At 47.5% G+C, this 22,084-nt stretch overlaps 1 protein-coding gene across 1 annotated transcript in view; it reads right to left on the reverse strand.

Annotated features, from left to right (window-relative positions):
* The window catches only part of TMCO4 (transmembrane and coiled-coil domains 4), a 91,090-nt gene that overhangs the window by 52,828 nt on the left and 16,178 nt on the right, over positions 1-22,084 (reverse strand). Inside the window, exons 4-6 of the mRNA XM_008589664.1 lie at positions 8,281-8,413; positions 634-731; positions 256-399 (exon numbers count right to left, since the gene is read on the reverse strand). Coding sequence (XP_008587886.1) covers positions 256-399; positions 634-731; positions 8,281-8,413 — 375 coding nt within the window. The remainder of the gene's footprint in view (positions 1-255; positions 400-633; positions 732-8,280; positions 8,414-22,084) is intronic.

A 22,084-nucleotide genomic window follows, 5' to 3' on the forward strand; every position in this document is an offset into this window, starting at 1 on the left:
CCATTCCTTTTTTTTTTTTTTTTTTTTTCTCGTGACCGGCAACGGATCGCAACCCTCAGTGTCGCGCCCGTACCGGACCGGGACCGGCCACGGGATCGCAACCCTCGGTGCTGCTCCCGTCCCTCGCTCAGCCAGTGAGCGGCCGGTCTGTATGTGGGATCCGAACCCTCGGCGGGAGCGCCACCACGCTTCCCAAGCGGCGCACTATAGCAGTGCGCCACCGGGCCGGCCCCCACCATTCCTTTTGAACTTTACCTGTCAAGCCAGCTCCAGCTGCACCGAAGAGCGAGGTCATGACAGCTATGCCGGCCACCGAGCCCAGAGCCGCTGCCCCGGCACTGCCAATGATTGTTGCGGCTCCAGCAGCAACAAGGGGGGCAGCTAGACCCCCGGTAACACCTGCAGGGAAAGCAGCCCACGGTGGGTAAAGGTGGGAGTGAGGACGTGGCTTGATGGGTTCCTACCCCATCAGCTGCCCACTGCCTTCCATGGAAGCTTTTAACAGTGCTAATGAGGACATTTACTGAGCACCTGCCACGTGCCAGGGGCCACCTCCCCACCAATCCCCCTGCACTCTCCACTCTCCCTCCGCACAGCTCTGGCACACGTGCCACCATCTCCCGCTGGCCTTACCGATCACTGTCCCGCCTCCGACAGTCGCCAGGCCTATCAGGAGATAACGCTTCCACTTCCTCCGATTTTCTTTCTTCTTCCGGGATGCCTCGGCCATTCTGGGAGAGAAGAGGTTGGTTTCTGGGTCCAGCTGTGCCCAGGATCCCTTGAGACCTCCCCGTCTCACCAACCCCCGTGTTGGGGTCAATGCTGCATGAGGTACTCTGTCATGCAGAGTAAGGTACCACAGTCACCCTCGGCCCATCGATGGTTTAAAACAGCTGGAAACATTCCAAAACCCAGACAGGGAATCTCAATGTGTAGGATGTGCTACTTACCCAACAAATCCATCCTAACAGGGTTGCAATTTGAATAATGAAAAGACAAAAAAAAAAAATGATAGTAATAGTAAGAGAAGCATAAAAAATATCTTTAAACAGATGGACCCGGAACGAGTACAAAACAGGGTCACAGACTCCATCCCCTCCCCCCTTCCCTCCCTCCTCCCCATCCTGCCCTCTGACCCCACCTCCCTCTGGGACATTTGGAAACCAACTTCCTTCAGAACGATCATTTCAAAGATGTGTTAGAGGAATATCTGCATGGGAGACCTTGGCCTTGGAGCAATAGTGAGACTCATTCAGCCTTGAAATTGAAACACTATAAAATGGCAAAAGGAAAAAGCATTTAGAGTGAATTGGGGTCAGGTGAATCCTGAGCGTTGTTGTGGGTGCTCAGGAATCACGAAGCCCAATTTTCCTGTCGGATGTTCAGCCACTTTCAGGCGCTCAGGAGCAGGGTGGGAGGCGAGGGCGGGACGGAGCGGTCACCCTGTGTGGACTCTGAACTGCTGGAGTTTGGACAGTAGCTCAGTGCCAGTGATAGCACATGAGGCTGATAATAGAAGGTTACTATTTATAGAGCACTTCCTCTTTGCCAGTTGCCATGCTTTGCTCTTCCCCTGATTTTATCTTAAGAAGTGGAATTATTATTGTCCCCATATTATAAATGAGTTAAGGGCTGTGGGGTCAATTAAGAGACCGTAAGGCATTTAGCACAATGGTTGGCACCCTGAAAGTGCCAAACAAAATCATGGCTGTGGTTATGATGACACTGCATCTCCCTGAGCCTCAGTTTCCTCTTTTGTGAAATACGGATAATAACACCGACCTCATAAGGTTGCTTTTCTGTAAAGATTAAATTCGCTTCTTTATCTATTGAATCAATAAACGTTTACTGAGAATGGGCAATGTGCTGGCACTTTTTTTTTAATGATTCATTTTGTTGCTTTATTTAAAACTTTTTTTTTGAAGTTTGAGACATACACAGAAGTGCAGAACTGGATGAATTTGCACAAACTAAACAGCAACTGCCAGATCAACAAACTGAGCGGCATCTGCACCCCTGAAACCCTCTTGCGGTCCTTTCTAGTCACTCCCCCCAAGAGTGACCACTGTCCCCACTCCTAACAGCTTAGATTAGTTCTATCTGTTTTTACAGGTTGTTTCAACGTCATCAGTGAATGAAGGTGCTTCAAAAAGTTCATGGAAAGATTCATATTATCTTTTAATTCTATTTTTCCACCAACTCTTTGAAGTACCCTGGTATATATTTTTTCCCCATTTTAAAAAAATTGCAGTAAAACATACACAAGGATTGCCATTTTAAGCATTTTTAAACATGCAATTGTGAGGAATCAATTACATTCACAATACTGTGTAACCACTACGTCTATTTCCAAAACTTACCCGTCATCCTAAACGTAGACTCTGTACCCATTAAGCAATCACTTCTCATTACCCAGCCCCTCGTTTCTGGTAAGATCTAATCTACTTGTCTCTTAATTGACCCATGATAATTGTATATATCTAGAATGGCTAGCATCCAAAAGACAGAAAATGACAAAAGCTGGCGAGGATGTGGAGAAAGGGGAACTCTTACACATCGCTGGTGGGAATGTAAATTAGAACAGCAATTATGAACGGTAAGGTGGTTTCTCAAAAAACTACAGACAGTGCTGGCACTTTGGGTGCTGTGTATCTGTGAGCAGAAAACCGTACGGCTCAACTGATACCTGTTCCCTTCCCATCCCCTTCCTCACGAACCATACAGTAAGAAACAGCTCAGTCTCCAGACATCTAAAAGAAATGGGACTTGAGGCAGGCATGTGGGGATCTGCTATGCTTTTTGCATCCCTGCCAGCTCACCTCAGCACATTGTTTTCCCAAGCACCTCCTGGGGGTAAAGCACAGCACTTTTCACAGGGAAGTGGAAACAAACGACAAAAATCTCCGTGCACACCATGGGCGCTGGTTTTCCATGATTAAAAGTCATGTCATCAGCGTTGTGGAATGAGGCTAAACTATATGATTCTAGCAAAGTAGAAGGCGAGGGGGTCTGATGTCAGGATTCAAAACCTGTAAACACAGGCATGGCTCCTACCTCTGCTGCTGTGGTAGACTATATGACCTTCACCGAATATTCAGTTATCCTGCCCGGGGACCCGGAACCAACACAGCGTGGACTAAAGCCACAGCCACTGTGCCATGGACGTGCAGTATGAACAATACACCTTCGATGCTGTTGAGCCATTGAGATTCAGAGGTCATTTGTTACAACGGCAAAATCTAGCCTATCCTGATGTATCCTCCACTTACTAACTTCGTGACATGCACAAATTACTTGTCATGTCTGGGTTTCCTCATTCGACAGATGGGGATAATAGTACTTAATTCCCAGGGGTACTGTGAGGACTAAATGAGACGATCCACACACAGTGACGGGCAGACTAATCGTTCCACATTCGTTGCTGTTTTCATTCCTTTTGTTATTAAATTATTTCCTCCTAAACACAGGCTGGGGATATACTTTGACCCTTAATTGCTTTAACCCTGAATCGATGACTCTTAATTCAGTTCAGACTGTAAAGCTGGAAAGTTATCAGTTTTCGGCAGAGTTCAAAGCCTGAGAAAAAAATGCAAGCTACTGACAACACGCAACAGGAACACACAACGGGACAGGTGACATGGCTCTGTGAGTCAGCAATATCTTGATTCAACAAACACTGACTGGGAAATAGTCTGGAAATTGGGGAAGAGGTGTTTGAACCTAGCTCTGCCACGATCTTGCTGCGTCATCCAACTATTCTGAGCCTCGATTTTCTCACCTAGGAAATGTACACGTTAAACGCCCATGGAAGGGTGAGGAGACAGCGCCCGAAGTCCAGCAGGAGAAGATAACCTGGACTGCCTGCCTCCCTCTCCCTCTCTCCTGCCTTTGGGATGGTGTCACCTCCCCAGCATGACACTCAGGCCCTCTGTGTCCTGGCCCCTGCCTCCTTCTGCAGTTTCATCTCTCGTCACTCCCTAACTTACACTTTACCCTCCAGGAACACTGATCTGCTTGCAGGCACCCCTGCCATACGCCTCAGTACCCATGTGCCTTCTGGCCCTTGGCCATCAGGGACCTTCTCACCTTCCTGTGCCTGGTTCAACATTATTCATCTGTCAAGAGCTAGCTGATGAGTGACGCCTCCTCCAGGAAGGCTGCCCTAAGCCCCAAGGTTGCTAAAATGCCCTGACTCTGGGCCCCTCAAACACTCTTCTACCATATCCTGGAATTCCAGACCAGTGATTTTCAAAGGGTGGGCATCTGTATCACAAAGGCGACCTGCTAAAAACGTAGCTTCCCCGGCCAGAATCTCTGGGTGTGAGGGTGAGGATCTGAATCTGTAACAAGGTCCTACAGGGATTCTGTGTATCTCAAGGTTGCAAATCACTGGGATAAACCTTCAGGGCACAGACCAAGCCATTTCCAGCTCTTCACCCTCAGCAGCTTGCCCTAGGCTTGGAACCTGGGGATTGCTCAGAAAATGTTCTTGAACAGAGCCTAATTATTCCAACAGGATTGGAGGTGATCACTTTGCTGCAGAGATAAACCTCCCATTCACTGTCCACATCTAGGAAAACCAGAGGGACACAGAGTGGACATTTTTGGCTAAATAAGAATATGCAGAATAGAGGCTAATCGCCATCAAAATGGAAACTCTAGGATATTAGGACAAATTGGAAATGTTAAAAAATGTTCATGACTACTACAGACTTATTGTTAAGAACATAGTCAAATTCTTGAGTTAATGCCACTGACGTTTCCTGGCATCATCTGCTTCTAGATTGTTCCTGCAGCGACATCTGCACATCTGTGACACTTTTCGCTGATGGAATAAAATACCTAAAAAGTAAATACAGTCCTTTCAGGCCGTTTTATGTAAATGCATGACTGCTAGTATATCAGTCAATTTTACATAGATTAGATGGATGATAAGCTCTAATCTCTAGTATTCTGCTTTGTATTATTATTTAAATGTTTATAAACATTTTTTGATTCAAAAAGAAGATATTTTTCCTAAAGTTACTTAGTTAAGGCTTTCATTCCTAAACATTCATTTGAATGGCCAATCTATTTCCCTATTCATTTAAGTATTTGCATGTTCTTAATAATTGTTTTGTACATAAAATGAATAGCTTGTCCAGGGGTTAATTACCACAGCATCCTACTCCTGCAATTACTTCAATTACCTGATTAGATTTCAACACCTAAAGCACAAGAGGTGATTTAGCTCTGACTCACATGTGTAATGAATGCTTCCTTCCTTTTTCCCTGGAAGTGAAAATTCAGAGACCACTAAATCCAAATGACAGCCTTGTTCCTATGACTGACTTTGCCTGCTGATTAGACATGGTGGCAACCCAAACTATCAGATAATCCCTGGCCATACTCATCACATTCTGGAAAGCCAGAAATGAACTTGAATTGGTGTTCCATGTCAGCCTCCCAAAGACGGAGAACGAAGCCACGCTGCAGATTTGGGCCAAATCTCAGGCTGGAGCCAAAGATACCTCGTGAAGAGCAAGACACCTCTACTGCCCGTCTCATGGACCCCAAAATAACTTCACTCACGGCCATCTTATCTCCCATGAGAGGGTGTTCCCTGTCTTCACTACACCACCTTTTTTTTTTTTTTTATCACTTTCTCAGGTTGACAGACAAGGTCACCTGAGAGGCCCACAGACACTTTCCTGGTAAAAGCTCGGAAAGCCCCATAAAAATATCATCTTTACAGCTTTCTTCAGAATTGGGGGGGAACCTGGGATTGTGAAGCAGGCCTTGAGGGATACGGTAAGTGACATTCAGACTGCATATGGTGGTTGAATCAGATGATGCCACTGACTGGCATGTGACCTCGGGTGAATTATGTCATCTTCTGATTTTTTTCTTTACGTGTGAAAAACTAGGGGATTGTTATGAGGATCAAAAGAGGTGGCATCTTGTCCTGCATCTAGGAGGCACTCAATAAAAGTCAGATGTTGACAATGCTGTATCAATCTCCAGCAGCACATTAGCTAAGATTTACCCAGACCCTACTATGTGCCAGGAGCTGCTCCAAGCTTTTTTTTTTTTTTTTTTTAAAGATGACCGGTAAGGGGATCTTATCCCTTGACTTGGTGTTGTCAGCACCACGCTCAGCCAGTGAGCTAACCGGCCATCCCTATATGGGATCCCGTGGCCTTGGTGTTATCAGCACCGCACTCTACCGAGTGAGCCACGGGCCGGCCCTGCTCCAAGCTTTTGATATGCGTTAATTAATTTAATCCTCTCAACAACCCTTTGATGCAGATCTACCATTACCCCCATGTTAGAGATGAAGAAACTGAGGCACAGAGTGGTGAAGTCATTAAAAAAGTGAGGGGAGCGTGGATGGCTTCAGGGCTCAAATGGGGGAGCCAAGATCAGAGGGGTGGTACATTGCACCCTGAACCCCAACTGCAAAGGATTGCCTCAGAGTGCCAGTGATGAGCTTACCTCCCAGAAACACAAAACCTTAGAGTTAAAAGCAATCTACATACAATTTGATTCCCTAAGTACAGGTGAAAACTGGTGCTGGTGCCCAGAGAGGGAAAGCAACGTGCCGGAGGCCACGCAGAGAGTTCGTAGCGGAATCAAACTGAGAACCAGGTCCCCTGAACAGTGGCTATGCTTTCCCCATGTCTCAGATCCTTCCATAGACCATGGATAGAATCTGAGAGGTGTGCAAAGTCCCTAAAATTGAATAAATAATTACACATGTCAAGAATTTTTCTGGGGAAAGGATCTATACATAATAATGACACTACTGTAATAACACTGTTAACAGCAGCATGTAATGATATTTATGGACTAGTTATTCTGACCCAGGCCTTCTTGAAGCACTTTACGTGTATGAACTCATTTGAGCACCACAAGAATCCTATAAGGAGGGCACTATCTTCATTCCCATTTTGGCTGGCTAGAACGCAGTGTTGTAACACCCAGGTCAAGGGTTTGGATCCCCTTACCGGCCAGCCACCAAAAAATACCACAAACAAACAAAAACACTGTCATCCCCATTTTGCAGGTGAGGAAACTGAGGCCTAAAGAAGTTAAGTAACTTGCCCAAGATTGCAAAGGCTGGCCAGTGGCAGAGCTGGGCTGTGTTAGGACTTTTGGTTGACATCTTCCCTGATCTGGCATTACCAGTATTATAAGAACAAATCCTCTTGGTAATACATTTCTTTGTGTTATTAAGATTTCCAAACAATAACTGAGACTTTCCTTAATTTCAAAGCACAAAAGACCCTACAAATTTCTAATATATCCAAAGAACCCGGGCAGCCCCTGTGATGGCAGTAATTGGTCTGGTTCCAGATATTCCTTTACTGCGAGTCAAAACAAGTACGTTTTCAGGTTATTTCAACAGACCAAGTTTCCTCCTTTCTCAAGGAAACACCTCTTCCCTTTGCCTCTCAAACCCAGGCACAAGGGTGGCTCTGGCTCTGAACTTGGCTTGAGGATTAAATTCCCAGCTCAGCTATTCTGGTGCAACCTGGCTGCTCAAAGAAAGCCATTGCAGCTAAACAAAACCCAGAGCTGGGGAGACGTGACAGGTGCCAGGAGCCTGTAATAAGGCTGTGGACTAGGATTGATTTATTGCTATGGGATTAGATCCCGTGTAAGGTGTATTGCAAAGAGCTGAGCTCTGGCTGTTACCAGGATTACTTTCCTCTATGTACTCTTGACCGTGTATAGATAGCAAAGGCACTCTACGGCTGATGGATACAGGAGCGTGTGCGGGGAGGGAGGACTCACGTCTACTGACACTTGCTACATGCCAGCCCTGGGCCAAGCATTTTACAATATGATCGCACTCATTTTTCCCAGTGACTCTGGGAGGGTGCTAGCCTTATTCCCATTTTACAGATAAGAATACTGCAGCTTACAGGAAGGCCATCTGCCCAAGGTCAAACAGCAGGTGGGGGTCAGACATGGGATCTGAACCCAGATACTCGGGCCCATGGACATGGTGTCACAATAGTCTGAGGTGGAACAGGATGTCAGGGCCACGGGATATTAAAGTCACAGATTCGCAGCTCTTCGCAATCATCCATTCAATCCCCTCTTCTTCCAAATGGGGACTGAGGCCCAGAGAGGGTGAGTGATGTGCTAAGGCCACACAGCTGGGACCCTTCATCCAGTGATCCTTCTACCTTACCGTACCACCTCTAAATGGGGGCAGAAAGGGGCTCTGTGATCTGCGAGGTGAACGCAAGCGGAATTCCTCAGTCCCTGACAGGGGTTGCAGGGCTCTCTTACTCAGATTCCTCTTCTTTGGTTTCCTTCAGGCTTTCAAGAAACGTCTCTTCAAGGAAATCCAGTTCTTCCAATGGCATTTGGAGCAGGGAGGTTATGTGGCAAACGAGGACTCTGGCCCGGGCATCATAGCGCCCTCAAAAGAGAGAAACAACACAGGCAAAGAATCAGTTTAGGATTTACACACAGAGATGTTAACAGAGTACAATTGACAAAAACCAAACACTGGAAACACCCTCAATGCACAAACCCACAGGAGCGACCCAATGAAACAACAGCACAGCTTCCTGGACAGAATACGACACGACTATTAAAAATGCTAATCAAAAGCAAACTGGTATTTCTTATCAGCCAAGTTAGCAAAGATCAGTTTTTTTTTTTTTTTTTCCTTTTTTGTCTTTTTTTGTGACTGGCAACGGATCGCAACCCTCAGTGTCACGCCCGTACCGGACTGGGACCGGCAACAGGATCGCAATCCTCGGTGTTGCTCCCGCACCTCGCTCAGCCAGTGAGCGGCCGGTCTGTATGTGGGATCCGAACCCTCGGCGGGAGCGCTGCCGCGCTTCCCAAGCGGCGCACTGTAGCAGTGCGCCACCGGGCCGGCCCCAAAGATCAGTTTTTTAAACCCCACAGCTATTAAGGAGATGATAAAAATGGGTACCAAAAATGATTTAAAAGACACTATTGGTGGGAGCACACACTGGTATAGACATTTAGAAGGTCAACTTGACAATATGTATTAAAAACTTAAAAAAAAAAAGTGCTTCCCCTTTGCCCCAGGAATTCCATTTCTGGAATTCTAATTTTAAGAAAAAAACCCTAAATACAGACAATATTTAATGAACAAAGGTACTACTGCTGCATTTAAAACATGAAATTGGACACAATCTGGAGATTTATAACATCAGAGAATTAGTTAAGTAAACTGTATATACCTAGCCAATGGGAAAACTATGAAGCCATAAAAAATGATTCCCAAGAAAAGTTTGTAATAACGTTTGAAAAAGAAATGCTTATGCAATGAAATAAATTTAAAAAATGGGTAGAAGATTGACTTGATGATATGCCACAGGGTCCCAACTAAGAAAAAACAAAACAAAACAAAACACTGCAGAAGAAAAAAAAGTGAAGGAAATATGTCACATATGATTTTTTTCTTTTTCAAAATTGTCCATAATAAACTTGGGTTAACTTTATACCTGGAAAAATTAACCTATCAAAATTTAACCAGGGCCGGCCCAGTGGCGCACTGCTACAGTGCGCCGCTTGGGAGCGCGGCTGCGCTCCCACTGAGGGTTCGGATCCCACATACAGACTGGTTCCCACTCACTGGCTGAGCGAGGTGTGGGTGCAACACCGAGGGTTGCGATCCCGTTGCCGGTCCCGGTCTGGTACGGGCGCGAAACTGAGGGTTTCAATCCGTTGCCGGACACGAAAAAAGACAAAAAGGAAAAAAAAAAATTTAACCAAAAGTGTCTGTCAAAACTTTATATAGCCCAGCAGTTTGTTAGATTATGCTAACATCTGGTTGGGAAGGAATGGGGGATCTGAAAGGGGTAAAATGAACCAACCCTGATGAAAGGACTCCTGTCTTCAGGCAGCACAAGAGTAGACAGGATCCTATGCAAAGTGCCCCTGTTCTACCAAGACTCAGATTCCATTCCCAGCCTAAGCTGTCAAATCCCAACCCATCTCCCAGACAATGGGCCCCAAAGTGGCATAAGAACTCTCTGGGTCTCCTCTTGGGTGACCTCAGAACACACCACCACCCAGCCACCCAAGCCAGGGGACGGGGTATCCCTGTGGTCCTCCCTGTCCCTCATCCCTCACATGCAATGCCTCTGAGTCTGTTCGATTTTATCTAACAACATCTCTACTGTATCTCGCTTCTTCACATCCACAGCGCCTGGCTGGCTCAGGCCCTCGGCACCTCTTCAGTGGCCCACGCCAAGCAAATCTTCACTGGCTCCTCCGCCTCCATCACATCTCTGTCTACAGAACCCATTCCATGCCTGGTAGCCTGGCATGTGGGGGGTCATCTCTCACCAGCTCCCACCCTTCCTCAACACCCTCCCTTGGTCCCCGGCATGCCAGGCTGTGTCGCACCTGTGTGACTTTAATTTTGCCGGATGCTAGTGAAGGAAGTCTCTGCCTTCCAGTGGCTAAGAGAGCATCTCTCAAATCGGACATTCTCAGTTTTAATCCCCCATCTGCCACTTGCCATCTAAGGGGACTTGGACCACCTTACCTCTTTGATCTAGTGTTTCCCAGCATAATAAACATAAATCACTTAAAACAGCGCTTCATGCCAAGTCAGCTGTATTTGTTTCCTATGGCTGCTGTTAACAAATTACCAGACTTAGTGGCTTAAGACAACACAAATTTATTATCTGACAGTTTGGAGGCCAGATATCCTGAAATCAGGGTGTTAGCAAGACTCTGTTCCTTCTGAAGGCTCTGGGAGAGAATCTGTTTCCTTGCCTTTTCCAGCTTCTAGAGGCTGCCTGCAGTCCTTAGCTCATGGCGCCTCTCTCCAATCACTCCAACTCTGCTCCAGGGGCCACATCTCTTACTGTGACTTAGATCTTCCTGTTTTCCTCTTATAATGTGATTACACGGGGCCTACCTGGATAGTCCAGGATAATCTCCCCATCTCAAGATGCTGAACTTAATCACAGCTACCAAGTCTCTTTTGCCATGTAGGGTAACATATTCACAGGTTTCAGGAATTAGGACGTGGACATCTTTGGGGAGGCCACTATTCTGTCTATCACCTAAGCCTTGAACTTTTATTTTTCCCCGAGAAGTGGCTCAAACATTGCCTCCTCTCTGACCCCTCTCTGGATCACTCCTTCCTTCAGGGGTCTGCAGTCCCTTACGCAGGCTTCCTTCTCAGCATCTTTCCTGTTTTATTGCACTTGTCTGTATCCGTTTAACAGACTATAAGTTTACTCATCTGTATATCCAACCGCAGCACCTACCTGGAGCGTGGCACATAGTAGGAGCTCAATGTTGTCAGTGAATGAACAAATGAATAAACTGTTCTGACTTTTAGGTCACACATTCTATATGACGCCAGTACTATGACAGGCTTCCAAATGGGATCATTCTGACAGAGAGAAAGTCACAAGGACTCAGCATTCAGCTACTCTGCACCAACCTTCCTTGTGTGTACGGGCCCTGAGAGTTGTCTAAAATGCTAGTTCCCAAATCCAGCTGCCCATCAGGATTATCTGAGATGCTTGTCAAAAATAAGGTTTCCTGAATCCTGGTATATGAGACTCTCCTTTCCCTGGCCTCAGGTTTCCACGTGAGGGACTGTTCAACATGGCGTAGCCCCCGAAGTCTTCAAGTTTGAGGTTTCAGCATCTGCAAAAGAAATCAGTTCCTTCCTCGACACAGGGTCCTTCCTCAGAGCAAACCATGGTCTCCCGGGTCTGCTGGCATCTGCCCAACTGCTCTTTGCCACCTCCTGGATGACAAACAGTCTGCGTGCCAGGGAACAGACAACAGCATGTTGTTTTTTGGGGTTACTAGGTCAATTAAAGCTCCAAGGACAAAGGAGTTCCTTGCTCTATGATGATTAATTGGTGGCAATTATAATTAGTCGCTAATACAAAGTCCATCGGTCAAGGCTGCAGTGATTCATCTCCTAGAATACAGGTTGCCAGGTGCATAGGTGATTAACATTTCCTTGCTAATCTCAGGCATGGGGCTCTGTATCTCAGCCTTGTGTAAGGGTCATTTCAGGACCTTGGTGGCTGGACTGCTGGTCTCAGAGCCGAGGTTCTGTTTCTATTTAAGGCAGGGGGTTTAAGATGTGTTCTTTCTGGAGGCTCTAGGAGAGAATCTCCTCTCCTAAAGATGGTGGGATAGGGGCATGAGTCCCGGGCTACCTAGGATGCTGGAGCTCTCTGGTCTTGGCTCTACTGCCATCTTGCCAGGTGGCCAGCTCACCCCTGGAGGGCCTGTCCATTGTGCACCCCAACCACCTAGGGGCCAAAAGCTTGAGCTTTGTCCTTGATTCTTTTCATTCTCCCATCCTGACATCCAATCCACCAGCTAATACTGACAGCTGCACCTCCAAAACAGATCCCAGGTCTGACCACTTTGCTCCATCTCTGCTGCCATTGCTGCCACTGCCACAGTGACTGCCACCACTCTTTGACCACCGGCCATCTCACAGGTTTCTCATCTTCCGCTCTTGCCCCATTTGCCACACAGCAGCCAGTGGCATCCTTTGAAGTCATCAGTCTGACTGGTTCCCTCCCTGGCTTAAAACTCTCTGATGGCTCCCCAATGCACTTAGAATAAAATGCACATTTCTCCCTCTAGTCTGAAGACTACATTATCTGGTCCCTTCCTGCCATCCTCTCCCAACTCACCTTCTACCCCTTCCTGCTTCATGCACCAGCATCTGTCCTGCCAAGAAGACAAGCTCGTGCCTGCCTCAGGGCCTTTGTGGTGGCTGTCCTCGCTACCTGGGAAGCTTGTCCCCCAGAACTCTACCCGGCTGGTCCTTTCCCATCAGTTGGTCTCAACTGAAATATCACCTCCTTAGAGAAGCCAGCAGCTCCTGAATTAGAGCAGCCTGTCCCCCAGTCACCCTGTCCCAATTACCCTGTCCCCTACCGCTGTCACATCTGTGGATAGGGTTATTGTCTGGCTGTCCCCAGCAGGTCAGTCCCACAAGGGCAGGACACTTTTCCTTGTTCCTTGCTGTCTCCCAGTGCCTGGGACGATGCTTGGCAGTTAATAGGTATGCAACTAAGATGTGTTGGCTCATTAACTGACTGAAGTTCCCCTTGCCTGCCAGGGTTCTGCCGTGCCCACCTGCTCCAAGCAACACAAAAGACCTCTTCCTGCTTCCTACCTCCACCTAAGACTTACTCCCCATTGCCAGTAGCCTCCAAGTCCTGATCCCCCAGGAGGTAAGGGGAAGAGGGTGGATTAACTGGTTAAGACCTCCCTCCTCCTCTGGGTGGGGTCTTCTCTTACAGCAGTGAGTTACTCTCAAATGCCAGAGTTTTGACAATGCCTGGAGCATTCTCTCCTAGATCTGCTCTCACTCAATTCCATCCTCAAATGTCACCTCCTCAGAGAAGCCCTCCCTGACTCCACTCCCCTGCTTTCTATTCTTTTACCATGAGTTATCTCTTCTTCTTATCACCATTTAAAACTATTTTTTTATTTGCCTACTTCGTTATTGTCTGTCTCCCCCTCCAGAATATAAGCTCCAAATTCACTGTGTGTCCCTAGTGCCTAGGCCTGGGCCTGAAACAAAGCAGAGGTTTAATAATCTTTCTGTGAGCTATAACAGACCATTTGCAGAAACGAATGCACGAATGAATGGACTGCTGTTGGGAGAGGTCCAACATAGGAGAGGGTGATCATGCTAGATGAGTTTTCTATTTCCTTTGGGCAGAAACATCCTACGATGAATAATCATATTAATCTGGAGGTTTCATTTATCTACTGCTCTCTCTAGGTCAGATTCAGTGCCACATCCTCTACAGGTATTGGTTTACTGAATCCTCACAACCATGCAAGGAGGCGGGTACTGTTAGTAGCTCAAAGAGGAAAGGAGGTGCACAGAGCTTACTCACCCAGTTTTGCCCAGCTGGTGGGTAGTGAAGTGGGCAGTCTAGCCACAGATGCCCCTGAGCCCCTTGCACAGCAGTAGGTGCTGGGACTGCACCATCCCCCACACTGCTCCTGAGACCTGCTCAGATTCCCATCCAGTGCCTGGGCCAGTGCTTTTGAAAACCAACCTGAAGGACTGAGGCTGGAGGAGCTGGTCTCCTGCGGACCTCTCCAGCTCAGTGATCTAAGGGTCAGCCTTATAGGGAAGAACCTTCAAAAGTCCAAGGTCAAATGGACTTGAAATAGCCCAAAAGTGACACGGTGACGTGGAGTCTTGGGACTCACAATGGGACAATGATTCTTTAACTTTAGAGAGCATAAAGGTCACAAGGGAGCTCAGGAAAATTCAGGTTCCAGCCCCACACGCAGGAGGTATGGGGTGGGGCTCAGGAACGTGTACTTTTAATGAGCCCCCCTGGTGATTCTGAAGCAGAGGTGGCTCTCTTCCTGCAATGACCTCTTCCCAGTCTGAGATGGTCAGGATGGCTTATGTGCAGAGAGATTATGAAACTACCTCAAGGTCAAGAGCGGTGGAGTTGGGATTACCATCCAGGATGATCTGATACCAACATTTCTGCCCATTCCATTGTGGCTGTCTTTAAAAGGCAAATTCCTTACTCTTGATTGAGTTTGGGGTTCCAAGAGAACCCCAAATGGCCAGCTGTGAATTCTTCTGTGCACATGGGATATACGTATAATCCCAGCCCTAGGCCATGGGCCACAGGTGCACCTAAAAGTGACACATCACCCGGGTGACTTGTTTTTCAGAAAGTCGGGGGGTGGGGGCCCCAGGAATCTCGGCTCTGCCACCAGGGGGCAGAAGTGTGCCAGCCACGCAGAACTGTGGGACAGCCCTGGTGCCCACCCCAGACATACAACCACATACTGTGGGAGCCCTTGGAGCCCAGCTGGTCCGTCTGGTTCAGGAGGAGCAAGGGGCACGTCCAGAGCTTCATAACAGATTTGGAGCCATGTGTCCATGACCGATTCAGAGCTGGAACCCATACTTCTGGCCTCCTTCCCCTGCTGGCCTCTCTCAACACAGAAGCTACTACACTTTGCACTTCATTATCCAGCACCGTCCTGGGCATAAAAGGATGGGCAGCACCTGGAGTTTGGCACTAAATGCCAGGTGCATCCCCAGGCTGCCTTCCCTATAGCCTCCTGCTGTCAGGATGGAACTAGCTTTGTTCTCAGTAAAGGCTCCATCTCTGAGTATGGAGCCAGGATGGTGGGTCTGGGGCTGACCTTGTGCCTGCTGGGAGAGCCCTGACCTTTGGAGAGAGATCATGATCAACCCCTTATCATTGGAAGGGAATAAAGGAAAGGAAGCCAGAGGCAGAAACTTCAGCCTTTGTCACAGAGACCTGGGTTTGAATGTTCATCTGACTACCTACTAGGTAAAAAGCTTCAGGTAAGTCTCTTAACTTCTCCGAGCCTCAGTTTCTTCATCTGTAAAATGGGAACAAGAATGCCTTTTTAACATAGCTTTTGCTGAGGTGCAACAAGAGGATGTACGTGGTGAATCTGGACAGCGCTACTCAGGAAGTGCTACTGGGACACAGTAAGTACTCAGTAAATGGCAGCTGACACTACTCTTCCTATGGTAAACAGTCATGTTTCTTCCATCCGCTCTGGTAAGCAGGGCTAAGAAGCCACTCTCTGATCAGGGGAGGCAGGGGCGAGGCTGTGAGCTGCCTGCTGCCATGTCAGGAGAGGGGCTCCTTGTCCCTCTTCTCCCTGGGGTCTGAGGACACACCTCACAGGCCACGCCCACACAACTGCTTACCTCTCCTCCCCACCGGCCACCATCCCTCGGTTTACCACCTTTTCTAGTCAAGCATTTGTTCTAGAATATTTGTGACTTATCCCCACTTCTACCCTAAGTGAATTTTTCATATGAAGTAAAAACCACACGGTATCATCAAACCCTCTTAAAGTCAGCGATAGGGACGAGGACTCAATTTATCTCCACGTGGGAAGCAGAAGAGCAGTTACCAGGTAGACCCTGGAGCCGCACTACCTGGGTTCGAATCCTGACCCCTTACTTTCCAGCTGCCTGACCTTGGGCAGGTTATGTCATTCTCTGTGCTGCAGTTTCCCCTTTTGTAAAATGGGGACAGTACTAGCACCTGCTTCCTAGGGTTGTTACGGGGTTTAAATGAATTAGAACCTGTACAAAAAGCACTTAGCTCAGAGCCTGACATACGGTGGGCACTCCATGAGTATCAGCTCTTAGAATTATTCCCAGTGCCTTGCACAGGGCCAGGCACACACAGTAGGCGTTCAGTTCTTACTTGCCAAAAGGATGAACCAGGCTGTTTTGATACTGATAGTAAATTGTACGAATCTCAAGGATGCTGACCCCAGCAACCAGGTAACAATACTTGCATTTCACCATGACCAAAGACTAACATCTCAAAGCCTTCTGATTCATCAGGGAGGTAGGGTTTGCACTCCGGTAATAAAGACCAGGGCGGTAACTTGGGCCGGGTTTGCGTGAAGGTTGCTGTGGCTCATGTGTGCGCGCCTCCTCACGTTCCATGGCCCAGAATTGATCTTCCCTTTGGACTCAAGTACAGAGGGCAAAAACCACGATTCAGTTTAAGCTTCCCAAGCACCAGTACAGAGCTCACAGTGAGATTCATTTTGTCTTAAATGGAACTTTGAAATTTACTTTAAAACGTAACCCTGGGCTACTCACTCAACCTCCTGAGCTTTAATTTCCTCCCCTGTAAGTGGGGATAACAGTACCTACCACAGCGGTTGATCTGAGGATTAAATACAATCTATGAAGGGAGCCTATAACTAGAATAACTAGAAACTTATAAACATTACTAACCGCAAATAAACTGGCCCCACTTGAAATGGCCAAATTTTTGGTTTTGCCCCCTAGAGGACATATGGCAATGTCTGGAGACATTTTTGGTTCTCACAACTCAGGAAGTGCTACTGGCATTTAACAGGTAGAGGCCAAGGGTGTCACTAGACATCCTACAATGGGCAGGACAGCGCACCCAAAGAATTATCCACCCCGAATGTCAATACTGCCAAGGTTGAGAAACCTTTATTTACAGTTATCAGCTCAGATTCAGTTTAACCTTCATCATATAAAGGACTTATTTTTTCAGTTGTGTGGGCAAAGAGCTTAATGGGTTACTGCTAGATGAGGAGAAGAAAATGACCAGCGCACACAAAAAATTCCACCCAGCTGCCAATATGGCATGATCCTGTGACTAAGATCCCAAAATTGTCAGTAAAGGTCAACCTTCCAGGAAGTTCTGAGGAAGGCAGCTTTTTGTGTTGATTTCCTGGGCTGATTCTATAAGTAATAAGCCCACCTCACACACAGGGAGAAACTCAACAGCATAGACAGCCCCCTCCTCTGCTCTGTGCTCTCACCCCATCAATCTCTGCAGAAGAAAGACAGTCAGACAAACCATCCTGCTCAGTAGCTAAGCTTGTTCTCTAAAGAAAGCCCACCCATCCATCCACTCACTCATCCATCCATCCACTAATCCATCCACCCACCCATTCCATCCACCCATCCACCCACCCATCCACCCACCCATCCATCCATCCATCCATCCATCCATCCATCCATCCATCCATCCATCCATCCATCCATCCATCCATCCATCCATCCATCCATCCATCCATCCATCCATCCATCCATCCATCCATCCATCCATCCATCCATCCATCCATCCATCCATCCATCCATCCATCCATCCATCCATCCATCCATCCATCCATCCATCCATCCATCCATCCATCCATCCATCCATCCATCCATCCATCCATCCATCCATCCATCCATCCATCCATCCATCCATCCATCCATCCATCCATCCATCCATCCATCCATCCATCCATCCATCCATCCATCCATCCATCCATCCATCCATCCATCCATCCATCCATCCATCCATCCATCCATCCATCCATCCATCCATCCATCCATCCATCCATCCATCCATCCATCCATCCATCCATCCATCCATCCATCCATCCATCCATCCATCCATCCATCCATCCATCCATCCATCCATCCATCCATCCATCCATCCATCCATCCATCCATCCCTCCCTCCCTCCCTTCCCCTCTCCCTCCCACCATGTAGCTGTTAGTGTTGTAGATGCTGGGATATGATGGTAAACAGGCCAGACAAGGGCCCTGCCCTCCTGGAGCTTATGGAAAAGGACTTGGACAACTGGCTCATCTATGACTCCAACCTTGTACTTACATGACCCTTGACCATTTTCTTAGAACCAAAGCAGTTTAAAAAAATTACTTATTTTTAAGGAGCATCTGGCTCTTGACCCTTATTTACATTTGAAATTGCAGTTTAGAGAGGATGGGTGACTTGATCAAAGTCACACAACAAGAGTCTCAGAGACAGGATGAGAATCTGGTTTCCTGATTCCCTGGGCTTTCCCATTTTATCCTTAACCACCATCACCACAGCAACATGCACAGCCTGCTTCCTGTATGCCAGCTCTGTGCAGGGCACTTTACCTGAATTATCTCATGTCACCCTCACTGCTACCCTAGAAGGTAAAGACTACCGTCATTCTCATTGGATACTAAGGAAACTGAGGCACAGAGCCATTCAGTAATTTGCCAAGGTAGAGCTTGAATTTTTTTCTGATTCCACTGTATTTACTGTAAAATACACTAATGGTGGGGTAGAGGTTGGAGAAGGAGGTGGAAACATCTATCATAAAGCAACCTCATAGATAGTAGGGCCCTAGTTAGACTTTATAAAGAACTGACTCTACTCAGGTGGAGGGGAAACCCATACAATTAAGTTTCACACTTTAAAATTATCACTCTCAATTCAGGAATAAGAAGCATTTGGCTGTAGATACAATTCCATCTATAGATACTAACTTTAAATTTAGAGAAGAGAAGCACTCATTGCATTAATATTACGGGTTGGGGTTTCTTATGTGATTCCTAAATCCATCTACTATTTTTTTGGTTGATACAATTTACAGCTGCGGTATGAAGACTACCACATTCCTGGTTCAGGTGTGGTCTTTAGAAAGCCCACTGGTCATGGAGCTGGCTGTCACTGCTAATCTGTTGCTTGCAGAGGCCTCAGGGCTTGGGTTTGCCTGGTAGAGTCCTCAACATTTACACTCTTCCTACATACAGGACACGTGTCACATAGTTCTAAGGGCAGAGCTTGAAGTTTTAACACCTAGGCAGGGTGACCCCCAAAGGGCTCTGCATTCTAGGTCTTTGGTCATTTGTTAGTATGGTTAAAGCGGTCAGACGTGACAACAGTTAGCAAGCTAGTCCCCTCTCTGGGCCTCAGTTTCCTCATCTATATGATGAGAGGGTGGTCTAGGTCTACATACCTCTGACCTCTGGGGACGTTTTGAGCCCTAGTACCTGTTCCCACTGTGGTCCCGCGGTGCCACTGAAGCTGTTCTGTTCTTAGCTGCTGGCACCCAGTGGGGCTATCAGACAAACCCAAGGCAACCTGAAGATCTTATCAGAGACTGGTAATATTTAGACATGAGATATTATTATATTCCTGTAGGGATGCCTCTATATCCCCCTATCCTCGTGGGTAAAATCTGCTAAGGTTCTGGTTAATGGCACTTGTTTTAGAGTGTCACTCTCTGCCACTTCCCAGCTCAGGCAAGTTACGTCACCTCTTTGAGCCTCAGTATGCTCATCTGTTAAGTGGGAACACCCACCTTAAAGGATAGCTGTGAGGATAAACTGAAACAACGATTGACAAGGGACAGGGAAGGGCACTAGCATTGGATAAGTGCTTCATAAGTGGTGGTTATTCTCAACGGAAATGTAAAAGGCAATGCTGGTTTAGATGTTGCCTACAATGTCCCTGGGAGGACATTCTACCTCAAGCACCAGACAATGACATAAGACAGGCTGTTTTTTTTTTTTTTTTTTCTTTTTTTTTTTTTTCGTGTCCGGCAACGGATCGCAACCCTCAGTGTTGCGCCCGGACCGGACCGGGACCGGCAATGGGATTGCAACCCTCGGCGTTGCTCCTGCGCCTCGCTCAGCCAGTGAGCGGGAACTGGTCTGTATGTGGGATCCGAACCCTCGGCGGGAGCGCCACCGTGCTCCCAAGCGGCTCACTGTAGCAGTGCGCCACCGGCCGGCCCCAAGACAGGCTGTTTTAAACGCACTCAGTTATTCTGCAAGAGGCAGCTCCAAGGTCAATCACAGCAGACAGGGGTAAGTTAAGGTGTTCTAGGTGCCCAAGGGTGCTCAGGATGGTTTGTGGTTTGCAAGTGGAGGGGCAGGAAGAGACAGCAGGATGTACATGACTGTCTGGGTGAGGAAACAGAGAAAGTTTCGCAGACTCAGCAGCAAGGGGAGCTTCTCCTGCTACCTAGTGAAGAGGAGATGGGAGGAAGTGCTGGCCCAGGGGGCCGGACACCTGCTTCTGACTCCCAGTTTATCTTTGCCACTGTGTGTCTCCAGGAAAACCCCTTGCCCTCTCTGGGCCTTAATCTCTCCACCTGTAAAACTGATCATGCAAGTTGACCTTGATGTGTGTCAGGTCTGCAAAATGGGAGCCTTAACCACCTCACTGGCAGCTGAGAGGGTTAACTGCACAAGCCCTTAGCACCATGCCTGGCACATAGCAAGTCCTCAACAGAGGGTAGCTTTGTTGCTACAATGATTATAAAATTAGATTCCATGTGCTGAGGTGCTGCTGCCCTGCTCTCCAGCAACTCGAGCTTCAGATGACCATGCAAACTTGACCTCTCTCTCCAAGAGAGCCCAAGAGGATCAGACGTTATTATTCTTCCTTTACTTTGGTTAAAAAAAAGTGATATAATCACTCTTTAATGAAATATGTGAGCACTCCTGAGATCGCACAGCCCCGAGAATGTAAGCTTCAGGGTGTGTAGACAGAATATGCTGTGAACGCTGTGTCCCCAGGCTGACTCCACCACTCCCTTGGAGGCCTGCCACTTGCCTCCTCTGCTAAACAGAAGTGTTACTGAATGTCCTGCTGGCCTGAAAGCAGAGGTGCACCTAAATCACCCCCTGAAGTCCCATTCAGCTCTAAGATATGGAGTTAAAATATTTTCTTTAGATAGAGTAGTTCCCAAAATACACTTTGCAGGTGCGCCTTAGAGCAGCACTTTTCAGACTGTAAGTGCGTGGGAATTGCCTAGGCTCTCTGTTAACACACAGAATCTGACTCTGTGGGGCTGGGTGGGGCCTGAGACTCTGCATTTCTAACAAACCTCCCAGGGACACCGATGCTGTTGGTCCAGGAATCACACTGGGAGTAGCAAGGGGGTAGGAGTCCTTTTTTAAAAAAGTAAAGAAGATTTATTATTTTCATAACAAGAAGCCGAAAGTAGTGTAACCTACATGCTCTGCCACTCCAGACAGTAATTGTACTAAACAGACATTTCTTAGCAAGCAAGCATGAGAAAACAGTTCATAGGACCTGTTGTGAGGGCTTGAGGAAGTCCCACCTCCCTACTCTTTCAGGGTCTCTGCTCACCACCTTCCATAAAAGAGTCACTGGAGATAAATGTCAAGATTCTGGAGACAGAAGCCTGACGCCCTTGCAGCTAGCACAGGGCAACTGGAATTCCAGAGCTGAGATGTCACTTCTGAGTCCTCGCTCCTCTATCCCCTAATCTACTCAACAGTTCTGCTGTCTCTTTCTCAGAATGACCCCTGGGGCAGCCCCTACTCCGACTCTTTCTGCTGCCCTCACTGAGGATGCTGTGGGGCCTCACACCTGCCCAGGTGAAATCCATCCTGCTCTCCTTCCTGGTCCAGCTCACCAAAGCCTCCTCGCTGGCCCCAGGCCCCACCACCACTGCACTGCTGCCCCACTACCCTTCCTCAGTGGCTCTTTCCTGCCTGTACTCCTGCTCTTCCTCCTCCTCCCACTAGCAGGAATCCAAAGGGGAGCCTGGCTCAAGTTTCCGTTACATGGTTTAGAGATTGTTAGGGATTTCATTTTCCATTTTGTGTTCCCTCACCCTGAATGCTATCAGAATAAACATCAGAAGTCTTTGTGCCCAAACCTCTCCCCAGTTTAGAAAATATAAGCAGCCACATATGTACTAATAGGGGAGCCCAGGCAGAGGAGGAGGTGGGAAGAAGTTGGATGGGGGCTGGGAGGGTGGAAAAGTGCACACGAGG

This window comes from Galeopterus variegatus, unplaced genomic scaffold (genome assembly GCF_000696425.1).
Source record: "Galeopterus variegatus unplaced genomic scaffold, G_variegatus-3.0.2 Scaffold137, whole genome shotgun sequence".
NCBI lineage: Eukaryota > Metazoa > Chordata > Mammalia > Dermoptera > Cynocephalidae > Galeopterus > Galeopterus variegatus.